We start from the raw sequence: 13,625 nt of genomic DNA, 5'->3' as shown, positions 1-13,625 counted from the left end.
TGGGGGAAATACCTTGTCCTTAAAATGTCCTGAGAGACAGAAGTTTACCAAAGGGGTTTGTACAGCTTTTTCCAATGGTCTGCATCACTGCATTTTACTAACGTAAGTCCAATACGGTATTGCTTAGCCCTCAGGAAACTATTTAAGTAGCTGCACTGATTTTCAAAGTTTACCAGATCTTTGGCAAAAAGGATACAAAAAGCATTTTTAACTAATGCCTTCCTAATTATACATTTAGCACCCTAAACAAGTGACCTCATTTTCTAAAGCGATAAACACCTGCTGCTTTCATTAGAGTTACTCAATGACAATTAGCCTTTCTGGAAACCAGGTGCCATGAGTAGATGCTTAACTTTCATTTGTAATATTTGATTTACAGCCCTGAAAAGTTTCATTTTCTGTTCAGATCTTCTTCAGTGACTGTTCAGGATTATACTTGAAGGGAGAGAAATTATGTATGAGCAGACTGCAATGGTAAAAAGATTATTACCTATGAAGTACAGTACTGACAATAGTCTGGAATCACCATTTAACTTTTTCATTGGGAATGCAAAGCACCTCAGTGATGAAATAGCTCTGGTTATTCTCATGTAGACATTACTCATTACATCACTCGTGAACGTGCCATGCCTTTAACACTCAAGAGGACTGTCATGAGCACTGACTTAAAGCACTTAAGGGAAAGCCTGGCCCCAGAAATACAAGCCTCAGTGCAGGCCTGATGGAGCTCTATTTCAAGTTTCCATCTATCACCTGATACATACGAAGTATGAGAAAGCAAGCTGTTTAAGGGGTCACGATAGAACTGAAGCAGAGATGATAAGAATTAATGGTTGCCCTTTCCCTCTGAAAGTGCAATAATGCTAAGGCATTAACGTGTCAGCAGCGTGATACCCTATTAGGAGCAGAATATCCCAGCTTCCCCTTAAATTTGCCTAGCCATTAAAGTAAATTATTCTCATACACAGCTTCAATCTCTTCCTTGCTCAACCCCTCATCAGTATCAGAGCCACTAAAATATGGACAACTCTATATTTTGCACCTACTTAGCCATATTTAGCCACCAGAAACTTTTTCATGTATGCCTCTGTGACAAAGATGCTGAAGAGGGCAAGTCATTAATTTTTTTTAAACTCTTTTATATACAGTTGGTATGTTGTGCAGAAATGGCAACCCATAATCCTAAAAAAAAAAATATCAGGGGATACACGTTTTGAATAAAGGGTGGTATAACAGAGTAAGTACTTTGAAAAAGTTAAATTTTGGAGATTCACTTGGGATCTTGAATGCTATGGAAAATTTTTGTCTTTGGACCTCGTTTCCCCATCAGTAAAAAGGGGATAAGAAAATCACTGCGTTAATTCATTAATTTTCACAACTCATTTACGTTTGTGAAGCATTTAAGAGGAAATAATTTGCAGCCAGTAGAGTTTAGATGATGCATGCTAAATAAGGTAATGAGGTCATGCTATCTAATGAGGATTAAAGAACCAACATCCATTGAGCATTATGCCTCTCACGCACTGAAAAAGAAGGTCCTGTGAAAGAAACTGATTACACCTTAATGCCTTACGACAAGCCTTCTTTGTTGATCACTACGTTTATTTGCGACATCCAAGGACAATTACTTAATCAAGTACTTTCAAATTATTTTTGCTCTTTATTCAAATGCCAAGTCTGCAGAAGTTAGACTATAATGAAAGCATGGAAATTATTTTATTTTTTATAGTTAAAACTCCTACTGCTTCTCAGTGGCAATTATTCTGCTGCTAAACTTACCTCTGCCTGGTTAGGACTGGAGTTGGGCACTCTTGGTGCATGGTGGCTTAGAGCAGAGAGACAAGCAAGGATAAGGTGTATAGCCCCAATCTCCAGTGCCATCCGCCTAAGCAGTACTCCATCATCAGTAGTCAATGGTGTAGTGCTGAACAAACTACGCAACACATGGAAGGGCAGAGTTGGAAGCACGTTTGCTGAAGGAGACTGCAGGATATGACCTAGATTGAAAAGGAAAAATATCAAACCCACATTTTCTTTCAATAGTTCAATACAGCCCGTTAATCTCTGCAATGGTTTGTAAACAACCCATACAGAAATATAATAATGACTTAAGCATTGGCATATAGTAAGCTATCTAATACTAGGTTTCTTTTCACAAAAACTTTTCAGCAGAAGAAGAGTGTAGAAGAAAGAACGTTTCTTTATTTCCTTTATGGATTTGGTTAAGAACCAAAGTTATAAAATCTGATTTGCCATTTCAGGGAGAAAACTTAGTTTGTGAGTAATAGTCAGTATGCTTCTGTATTTGACTACATTGAGGTCTTATTTCTGAATGAAGAAAATGAAGGTGGTTCAGACTAATTTTATTTATTTATTTTTAAAGCGTTCCAACTATGGGAAGTTGAATGCACATGGTCAGCTAATAGCAGCTCAGCGGACAAGGACCTGTAGTTTACCATGATGTAGGATTTTTTTTTTTTCATATTCACGTGCTCAAAGTGGGAATTAAGGCAGTGACACAATCCAAGCCATGATGCTATTCAGGTTGAATACATGGTGAAATACTAAACATAATTTTAATTAGATGAGCTGAATGTCTGAATTTTGTAGTAGAATTATTTAAAAATTGTAACCCTTTTGCATTATGAGCAAAAATTACTTATTTTAAAAGCCATATTCAAAATGACGTGACCTATTAATGCAACATACTCAGATGGGGAAACTGTCTCAATCTCTTCTGTATTTAACAATGCATTTCTCATTCCTTCCCAGTGCATATGTAAATACAGGTATTTGACAACTGAAAATACTTCAAAATAGCCAACTGTTCAGAAGTTTCCTTCTTATTTTAAATATATTTATATTTTTTTCTCCCTCATTCTCAAGAGTTCATCAGCTACATAATAATCCAGAGGTCTAAACTGAAATACATTACAAATATGTATGTCTATATTTGTATGTATGTGTATCTACACACACGAGTTAATTCCTATCTATCTGATACTCTTTGTAAAGACAATAACAACAAGGAGGCAAAAAGTCCTCTGACTGGGATCTTCATAAATAAATCTGAACACCTCTGGAAAAAAGCCCATGTGATAAACTTCCAGAACTGCAGGCATAGCCAAATAATAAAGAGACCAAAAAAAAAGAAAATCTAAAAATTTGCCCATGAGTTATTTTTGCAGACAACTGAACCCATGTTTAATCTCTAAATCATGGATTTATAATTGCAGCTATTCATGCTATGCGAGAAAGTAAAGAGGTATATGAAAAGATGCATTTCCAACAGAAAAAAAAAATATTAATGCTTTATACAGAGAACTAATGTAGTCTACTGTGTACAACTAATGCCACATTTGGTAAAGAGTTGAATTCAGATGTTTGGCTTAGGGAAGGGAGAAATTGACTGTTTAGTCCAGCAAAAACAAAGGCTAAGAGGAAATACAATTCCCGTCAACAAATGCATGAGAGAAAGAAGAGCTATTTATGGTGAAGAACAATACTGGCGAAATGATAAATGGGCACAAACTGGAGATGAATAAGTTTAGGCTGAAAATTATAAAGCAGTCCCTACCTATCAGGAAAATGATGTTCCAGTACTGTATTCCAATAGCAATAGTGGATGCACACACACAAAAAAAGAAAGCAACCCAAATTTTAAGGGTTTGAGTTGGGCTTTTTGTTTGTTTGTTTGTTTGTTTGGGATTTTTGAATAAAGAGATACAAAATTGTTTCGGGTAGCAAAAATCTGAGGGACTGCATATCCATCAGTTAATTACTACTCAAATTAGGTGGGACTAAGAAGTCAGACTGAATTTTTGTTATCCAGTTTATTCTTGTCTACTGTCCTGTACCTAAGTACAAGAGAAATAAAAACAAACAGAAGGGAAGGGAAACAAGACTCTCAGTCGGTCTTACAAGATACACGTTGTCCACCACGCTATAGGCCGCTGAATAGAGACTAACTGCAGTTGATTGCTGCATAGAAAAACCAGCATTCTTTTCAAAAGTCATAATGAAAGGAAATGTCTTAAAAGTACTAAAACATCTTTCACATACACTCTTCCAGTTTTTCAAAACACAAAAATACAAATATTAGAACCATATGCAGAATTTCAGGTTTGGTTGCAAAGATACTGACTACAAATTGGCTCTCAGCTCATCTTTTCATTCATCGAAAAATACTCTATTTCTCCCTCTGAACTCACCCCACACCATTTAAGGTAGAGCTCCTGCTCAGCTAATTTGTTCGCTATGATCTTTAGGTCTTTGTCTCCCTTTCTAAACTGGTATTATTCAACAGTTTATTCTACATCTGCCGTAGCTATGCTCCGACCATGTTATCCTGCATTTGGTTGCAGAATTACATGTTTTCTGAATTAGTTGAGCATACCCAGCTACTCAGATTGTTCTATCTGAGCGCACTTTCATCTCAACACTGTCATTGTAAGTTTTATCAGCAGTTATTTTACAATTACTCTGACATCTAGATGAGAACACTTGAATACTGATGATCGTGACAAAACTTTGCTAGACAGAATTTAATATTTAGGGACAACAGCCTATCAAAGATGCTAGCAACACAGTTCTGCACAAATCATTTCTAACTTCCTGCTAAAAGCATTACAGTGTAAATAAATTTAAGTAAAATGATCTAGCTGTGGTCTACAAAGAAACATAGTAATTGCAGCACATACTTCCTTCACCATCATCTGTAACTCCCAACACCAATCTCAACAGACACTGAGCATGTTTCCGTTCTTTTAGCAGCACCTCAGCATAGCCCGGGAGACGAAGAAATAAACCAAAGGCAGCCAAAGAATGCGCGGGTATGGGAGACATAGTCTGAACTGTTGACTTGATCGGTGGAGGTTCTGCAGCAATTGTTTCTGGTGCTTCATACACCAATTCCCCCGACTGTTCGATGGTAACCCACTCAAACTGATCACTGTCCTTCTGCTTTTCCTGCGTGGTCGATGTAACCACTGGAGTGCTCACCTTAACCAAGAAAAACAACAAAAAAATTTAGTAGTCATTCAGTTAATCACTTAGGCAAAAACTTTACGTAAGTTAGGATCTAGAAGACATACAATCTTAATATGGTACCCCATTAAAAAGTCATAGGAAATACACTACCATTTACAGATACAGTGACCAGGCTAAATGGCTAAAAAGGGCATACTTGTTGCATTTTCAATACAGTTCTAGAAAGTCCCACCTACACAAGCAAGCAACTATATTTTACCACCTAAAATCCTCAGTTAAAAACATATTGCTTAAAATCTAGAGGAATAGGAGACATAAATTACACAAAAATAAACAATACCAAGATTAGTTTATATATCAGACTGTTAAATAAGAAACGGACCTTTTAACATTAAACAGTGTGAACTCAAGAGGTTAATTATTAACTACATATTGCAAAAAGGAGAACAATTATAATACCCTCAAAAACGAAGAAGAAATTTGGGTATCTTAGCAGTCTTGTAGCAACTCGTGTATTCCTTTTGGGCTTTTGATTGATTTGACAGACTTTAGTACTATTATGCTTTAACACAACAGTCTGTAGTTCTATTTTATGAACTAACACTGCACAGAGGACTAAGCAGCCAGGCATTATGAAGGGAATTAGAGTTTAAGGGGGACAAAAGTTGTACAATTCACCAGGAAACAGTCATACACACAGTTAAAATGAAGGTATAACACAGTTAAAATGAAGGTATGACCCCCAGGTCCGTCTCATAATTAAACATCACAGAAGCTTCAGTCTTTTATGCTATTCAGATGAACTTCGGCAATCATAATTAAAATTTTAGTATTTATCATCAGACTGATCTAAACTGGAAAAGATTAATATGAAAAGCCCTTGCAGAATTTATTCAGAATACCAAATTCCTAATTAAAAGTCAAAGCCATGTTTAGCTGCATTTATTCCAATCATCTACACATTAAGAGAATAATTAGGGAAATGTACAGAGTTTATAGAATCAGAAGTATCAGTGACTTAGAGAAATGTAAAAGTAAAATTAGGGAATGAAGAGTCTGGAGAATTCATCAGTCTTCACTCTGAATCTTCTTTTTGGTATTATTGTACTTAATTTGTTTTTATGGATCACAGAGTTCTTACTCAGTATTTGACTCCAAACTTATATCTCAAGCTAAAAAACTGTGAAAAGGAAATAACTTCCCAGGACTATAGAAAAAGAAGGAAAAAAGGGATGAAATTTCTCATGGTCTTAAGTTGCCTTTCATCTGTTGCAGGATCTCATGAATCAGTGTTCTTCAATACAGAGTCCGTTACCTCTCTTGGATTTCAAAAAACAGTAATTACTTATGTGAACACATTTCCTTAACTTTTAATTTTTGAACAGGCTTGATACTACACCTCTAAAACATCTTGGCAGAACTATTTACAAAGGGTTCATACTAATTACCCGGTGTCACTACCGGGTTCCTATGCCTGCCATAGTTTTGCAGTCAGGGTACTGAACAGCACCCTTAACTCATGATTAACTTAATTTCAAAGGGCATAAATATTTACAATCTTTCCTATTAGGAGTATCAGCCAAAAATTTAAAAAATATAATCAAATGGAATTTGAATAATCTACACGTTATTTTTTTCCCCTTTCTAATAAAGATTGTGTACCTAGAAGAGCAGCCAAAGGAATAATTCCACACTAAATGCCACTACTGACACTTCTGAAAAGCCTATCAGCGGCTCCAGAGAAATTCTATAGGTAAGTATATGAACAAATGGCATATGTTTTATTGTATAATTCTATTTTAGATATGTTATTTATTATTATAAAGATAATTAAGATTACAGTTATTTATAATAATAAATCTAACATAAAATGATATGTTCTACTTTGAGAACTGAATTTCACTTAACCATAAAAAAACCTCTGAGGGTACATTCCCACTCCTACCAGTATGATGCCAATACCAATACTAGATGCCCAGAGTGTGGAGAAGGGTTGCAGTTCAACAGGATCAACACTCCAGAAGTGCCTGGAGAGCAGCACAAAGGAATTCCAGCCACTCCAGTCAGCTTCACTGGGAGCCCAACTTAAATGCCTTTATTCATTCCCCACAGTATGGGGAATGAACAAGAGGAGCTGGAGACGTGCGCATGGCTGCAGGGCTATGATCTTATCTGCAACACAGAGAGTGGTGGGATGGCTCCTGCGACTGGAGTGTCAGAATGGAAGGATACAGGCTCTTCAGGAAGGACAGGCAGAGGAGATAAGGAGGGGGTGCCGCCATCTATGTCAATGATCGGCTGGAATGCATGGAGCTCTGCCTGGGGATGGATGAGGAGATGACTGAGAACTTATGGGTCAGAATTAAAGGAAGGGCAGGGACAGGTGACATTATAGTGGAGGTCTGCTACAGGCCACCTGACCAGGAAGACCGAGTGGATGAAACCCCCTATAGACAGATAGGAACAGCCTCAAGCTCACAAGCCCTGGCCTCATGGGGGACTTCAACCACCCCATTATCTGTTGGAGGGACAACACAGCAGGGCATAATCAATCCAGGAGGTTCCTGGAATGCATCGATGATAACTTCCTTCTCCACATGACAGAGGAGCCAATGAGGAGACATGCCATGCTGGACCTTGCTCTCACCAACAGTCCAGTGAAGCTCCCACTGACTGGAAAAGGGGTAACATAACCCGCATTTTTAAAAAGGGAAAAAAGAAGGACCCAGGGAACTACGCTAAGGCACGTGGAAAATAAGGTGACTGGTGGCAGCCAACATAGCTTCACTAAGAGCAAACCATGCATGACAAATTTGGTGACCTTCTACGATGGGGTTACAGCATTGGTGGACAATGGAAAACCAACCGATGTCATCTACCTGGACTTGTGCAAAGCGTTTGACACTGTCCCACATGACATCTCTAAATTGGAGAGACATGGATTTGATGGATGGACCACTAGGTGGATAAGGAATTGGCTGGACAGCTGCACTCAAAGGACTGCGGTCAACAGCTCGAAGCCCAAGTGGCAAGCAATGATAAGTGGTGTTCCTCAGGGGTCAGTACTGGGACCAGTGCTGTTTAACATCTTTGTCAGCAACATAGACAGTGGGATTGAGTGCTCCCTCAGCAAGTTTGCCGACAACCCCAAGCTGTGTGGCGAGGTAGACACACTGGAGGGGAGGGATGCCATCCAGAGGGACCTGGACAGGCTTGAGAGGTGGGCCTGCGCAAAGGTCATGAAATTCAACAAGGCCAAGTGCAAGGTCCTGCATCTGAGTCAGGGCAATTGCAAGCACAAATACAGGCTGGGCGGAGAACGGATCAGCCCTGAGGAGGACTTCGGGGTGTTGGTGGATGAGAAGCTCATCATGAGCCGGCAATGTGCGCTCGCAGCCCATTAGGCCAACAGTATCCCAGGCTGCATCAGAAGAAGCGTGGCCAGCAGGTCGAGGGAGGTGATTCTGCTCTTCTACTCCGCTCTCATCAGACCCCACTTGGAGTACTGCATCCAGCTTTGGGGCCCTCAACATAAGAAGGACATGGACCTGTTGAAGCAAGTCCAGAGGAGGGCCACAAAGATGATCAGAGGGCTGGAGCACCTCTCCTATGAGGACAGGCTGAGAGAGTCGGGGGTGTTCAGCATGGAGAAGAGAAGGCTCCAGGGAGACCTTATAGCAGCCTTCCAGTAGTTAAAGGGCGCCTACAGGAAAGATGGGGAAGGACTCTTTATCAGGGATTTTAGCGATAAGACGAGGGGGAATGCTTTAAAACTGAAAGAGGGGAGATATAGATTAGATATTAGAAAGAAATTCTTTACTCTGAGGGTGGTGAGACACTGGAACAAGTTGCCCAGAGAAGCTGTAGATGCACCATCTCTGGAAGTGTTGAAGGCCAGGTTGGATGGGGCTTTGAGCAACCTGGTCTGGTGGAAGGTGTCTCTGCCCAGGGCAGGGGGGTTGAATCTAGACAATCTTTAAGGTCCCTTCCAACTCTAACCATTCTATAATTCTATGATTTATGCAAGCAATTAAATGATAAGCAAATATGGCTTTATAGTACATCAGCAACTTCACGTTACTTCACGCTCTGAGATATTTTATGAATTAACAGAAGGAAAGCAAGCAGTGACACTGAATTCATGCATTTGTTCCACAAAGACACGGATACCATATATAGCTGGACTGGGCTGTAGAGTTATGCACTCACCCATTTTAAAGCAGTTTCCCCACATGACTGAGATCTCAAACTGAACCATAGAGAAATATGAGAATACTGTCCTTAAACAAATAAACAGAACACTCTTAGCATGTTTTTCTACACTGATTTTTTCACTCACTTGCTGAATTACGTCAGGATAAAGCATAGGGAGTCTCTCTGCAATGAGGGCCAATCCACCCATTCCTGCAAAAACTTGCAGTGGAGACTGAATGGGACACGTTTCAAGAAGCGATTCATCTAGCACTGCGTCCATACACTCATCCCCAGGACTGATGGCTTCATCTTCAGGGCAAGGTCCCAGTAAATCTGCATGCTCTACAACACCACAGGGGTAAAACAAATTAATAAATCATCATCAATATTGTGTTATTTCTTCGTCCTCACTTGAAAGTGTACTTCAAAAGTAGCAAAACAAAAATATTATTTGAAAGAGAAAGGCCTCCCAATAGTGTGTGAGATCTATGTACCCAGCCATTACATGGAGTCATGAAATACTTAGCTCAGACCAGGTATCAGTAAAACAGACTTTTTTCTTTTTCAACTCTTCTTTCTGTTTCTTATCTTTTCTAGAAGGAGATTGATCTATCAAGTGAACACTTTTCACAAGAAGCCCCTGTCTTAAAATAGCCGAATGATTAACTTTGTAATTCCATGCTGTGTCAGCAGGCTGGTGATAGCAGAACACCTTAGCTTAATTTCAAGGTCCCATTCCTCTAAGTCCTCCCCTAAAGGAATAATATTAAAATATGTCAAAACAGATTCCTTGGATACAGCTCCTCCCTCCCCTTTCCCCAGAACTATGAGTAAGCAGATAGGCAAGCAATTTGGAAAAACCATAGCAAGAAACAGACCATATTAGTAAATGTGAAAAATAATGTTTTTAAAAGCTAGAGTTAAAAGGCCTGCTTAGATGGGCTTGAGAATAATTCCCATTTTCAAAGAAATATTTAAGTACCCAAGTTGTTGCAATAAAAAATTTCACAGGCTTCTATAACTCACATGGTTTCAAACAGCTCCTGCATTACTTAATCTGTCCTGATCATCAGCACAAACAGTTACTACAGAGAAGTGGTATTCATGTAAAGAAACAAAATACATGGTATCTATACAATCATCATCATATCATATACAACACTATAATGAAAAAAGAAAAGTGAAAACAGAACAACTATATTGGTGTATCTTACAAATACAATCTGAAGACAGGCAACGAATTTGTTCTTTATCACGAACTTCAGCACTTGTAGAGAACGGCTTGGGAACATCACCCAAGAAAATACAGAAAACTGCTGTTTCTTACCAAGAAAATAAAAAACATTTTTTGTCCCAAAAAAGTATTTTAAAAAGGAAGATACCAAAAAAGTAAGAAGACTCACCTTTTTCTGTATGAAGACGTTTAAATGAGTCTGTTTTCGATAAGCTTGGATCTGAGATGACTTTGGAACCAAGCTTAACTGTCAAATCTATTGATCGGTATCCTTGAGGGAGTTTACGGTCATACAGCAGAGTCAGAAGCTGCGCAAGTGTCATTTCAGCAGGTAGCGGTTGACCTAAACAACAATAGCATCGAGTCAGAGAGAAAAATTATGACTGGGTTATTTTAACATACATGTCCAGGTGCTGTTCATTACTTGTACCTCAGATGCCAAGTAGACTAAATATTAGCTGGCTCCAAACCAAGGCCTTAATTTTAACATTTGTTCTCTTGGGAAAAGGGGGCCCACCACTTTGGAACCAACTAACAAAGAACTATGCCAACATTCCCTAAGGCAACTCTGTGCCGAAAGCCCAAGCACTCGGCATATTTAACAAATGGCTAAGGCTGTAATTTGATGTGCATTTTAAGCCTGTCCCCTACTATTAAACCCCACCCCTCCATCACACTTGAATTGTGGTGGCATAAAGGTGTGCGAACATAAAGTGGAAAAAAGTGGAAACCAAAAGAAACCCGCGACTCTTTTTCAGTCCTATGAATCCCAAGCATACTCACTACTCTGGTGTCAGGACACAAGCCAGCAGGAAGAAATGAATGGCATTGCCAGGAATGCTTTTCTCGGCAGCAAGGCAGACTTGAAATGCACATGCAATACAGCCTAAACTGATTACTGAAATCAAGATTTTGGTCACTCTGTTGTTTACAAAGAATATGTTCTTCCCTGAAATTACAAGTTACTCTCAAAGCAAAACAATTTTTCCCTGATAACAAGTGGACTTACATATAAAGTGAAATGTTTTAGAGTGGGATCATATAATACACTTAGCATACCCATTTCATCTTGACTGTGCTTAATCAAGTAACACAAGTTCCAGGAAGGTCTTTAGTAGCAACCTGTTTCTTCAATAGAACATGGTGTCTTAAGAAATGAAAATTAAAAATGTCTTCCCATTGTGCAAGTGAAGAAGTTTTCTGGCCCTTTTTTTCCGTCACTGATTCTGCTTTCCATGCCTTCTTTCTTCGTAACAACTGGCTGTTGCACAAGACGTGTGATGACCAGATCACAAAAACAGAACGGTCTACATTACCGTTAGCAGACAGTGAACTTTTCCCAGCTAGATACTGAAACAGGCATTGAGTTTTGATCTCCTTTCCAAAATAGTAGCATTAACGGTATCAATTTTAGATATTTTAATCCAAGTATATGATCCCTCTAACATTTGCCGGAGGATAGCCTCAAAGCCAATAATTCTGTGTGTTAGTTTTTTATTGGGTGAAAATGATCAGAAGTTTGCCACTTAATTCCATTAGCTGGTTCCTTGGTTTTGTACTATGAAACAGGTAAGAAGCTCTTCCAAATAACATTAAAGTGTTTCACCCATGTTCCTGTTCTTTATCCCTGATTTAAGGTTAAGAATTCCAGTAACACAATCTCTCTCTATAGGAGAGAGATCTCTCTCTATGCCCCAACAACACCACTGCGACAAGCTTTCTCCTGACAGCTGATAAAGTGTGAGTACATATCTCCTATACATAAAACTTGACTAACTTAAGACATGCTGGTTTTGAAAACACAAGTATTATGGAATTCAAGAATATTCCTGAACTGGCTTACAGATAGAGCTCAGAGGGTTGTGGTTAGTGGTGCAGTCTAGTTGGAGGTTAGTAACAAGTGGTGTCCCTCAGGGGTCAGTACTGGGCCCAGTCTTGTTCAACATATTCATCGATGATCTGGATGAAGGGATAGAGTGTACCATCAGCAAGTTTGCTGATGACACAGAACTGGGAGGAGTGGCTGACACGCCAGAAGGCTGTGCCGCCATACAGCGAGACCTGGACAGGCTGGAGAGTTGGGCAGAGAGAAACCTGATGAAATTCAACAAGGGTAAGTGTAGGGTGCTGCATCTGGGGAGGAATAACCCCATGCATCAGTACAGGTTGGGGGCTGACCTGCTGCAGACCAGCTCTGTGGAGAGGGACCTGGGAGTCCTGGTGGACAACAGGATGACCATGAGCCAGCAATGTGCCCTGGTAGCCAAGAAGGCGAATGGCATCCTGGGGTGCATCAAGAAGAGTGTGGCCAGCAGGTCGAGGGAGGTCATCCTCCCCCTCTACTCTGCCCTGGTGAGGCCGCATCTGGAGTACTGCATCCAGTTCTGGGCTCCCCAGTTCAAGAAGGACAGGGAACTGCTGGAGAGGGTCCAGCACAGGGCAACGAAGATGATTAGGGGATTGGAACATCTCTCCTATGGAGAAAGGCTTAGGGACTTGGGTCTCTTTAGTCTAGAGAAAAGAAGATTGAGGGGGGATCTTATTAATACTTACAAATACTTAATGGGAGGATGCCAGGGGGATGGGAGTAGTCTTTTTTCAGTGGCGCCCAGTGATAGGACGAGGGGTAATGGGCATAAACTTGAACATAGGAAGTTCCATCTTAACATGAGAAGGAACTTCTTTACTTTGAGGGTAGTGGAGCACTGGAACAGGCTGCCCAGAGAGGTGGTGGAGTCTCCCACTCTGGAGACATTCAAAACCCGCCCGGACGCCGTGCTGTGCAACCTGCTGTAGGTGACCCTGCTCTGGCAGGGGGGTTGGACTAGATGATCTCCAGAGGTCCCTTCCAACCCTAACCATTCTGTGATTCTGTGGTAAATCAGCCTTCCAGAGAGCAATGCAAGCTGGCTGCCCACTCAGAACAATAAAATCACAGGGCACAAATACTAGTTTAGTTCTGCCTTGCAGGTCAAAGAAAATTTGAGTCACCTTACAAACCCACCCCCCTTTTATTTCTGAGTGAAAGTGGAAACATTTTTGAGATTTTTGTTTAGGAACAAGGAACTAAACTTCAGGGAAGATCACCATAATTCTTATTTTTGTCAAGCCACTATGATGTTACAGTGCTCCACTTCAAGTTGAAAGCTGTTATCCTGCCCAGCTGTTACCCTGCTCTACATTCAAGATGCTCAATAGAAAGATAAAA

General features: G+C 40.0%; 1 protein-coding gene across 1 annotated transcript in view; it reads right to left on the bottom strand.

Annotated features, from left to right (window-relative positions):
* Positions 1-13,625, bottom strand: part of BIRC6 (baculoviral IAP repeat containing 6) — a 172,541-nt gene that overhangs the window by 55,009 nt on the left and 103,907 nt on the right. Inside the window, exons 59-62 of the mRNA XM_009880396.1 lie at positions 10,587-10,760; positions 9,329-9,525; positions 4,701-5,001; positions 1,780-1,997 (exon numbers count right to left, since the gene is read on the bottom strand). Of these exons, the coding sequence (XP_009878698.1) occupies positions 1,780-1,997; positions 4,701-5,001; positions 9,329-9,525; positions 10,587-10,760 (890 nt within the window). The remainder of the gene's footprint in view (positions 1-1,779; positions 1,998-4,700; positions 5,002-9,328; positions 9,526-10,586; positions 10,761-13,625) is intronic.

The sequence above is a fragment of the Charadrius vociferus genome, unplaced genomic scaffold (genome assembly GCF_000708025.1).
Source record: "Charadrius vociferus isolate BGI_N301 unplaced genomic scaffold, ASM70802v2 scaffold62, whole genome shotgun sequence".
Taxonomy (NCBI): Eukaryota; Metazoa; Chordata; class Aves; order Charadriiformes; family Charadriidae; genus Charadrius; species Charadrius vociferus.
The sequence above is the reverse complement of the archived record's forward strand: the minus strand, read 5'-3'. Positions and strand labels throughout refer to the sequence as shown.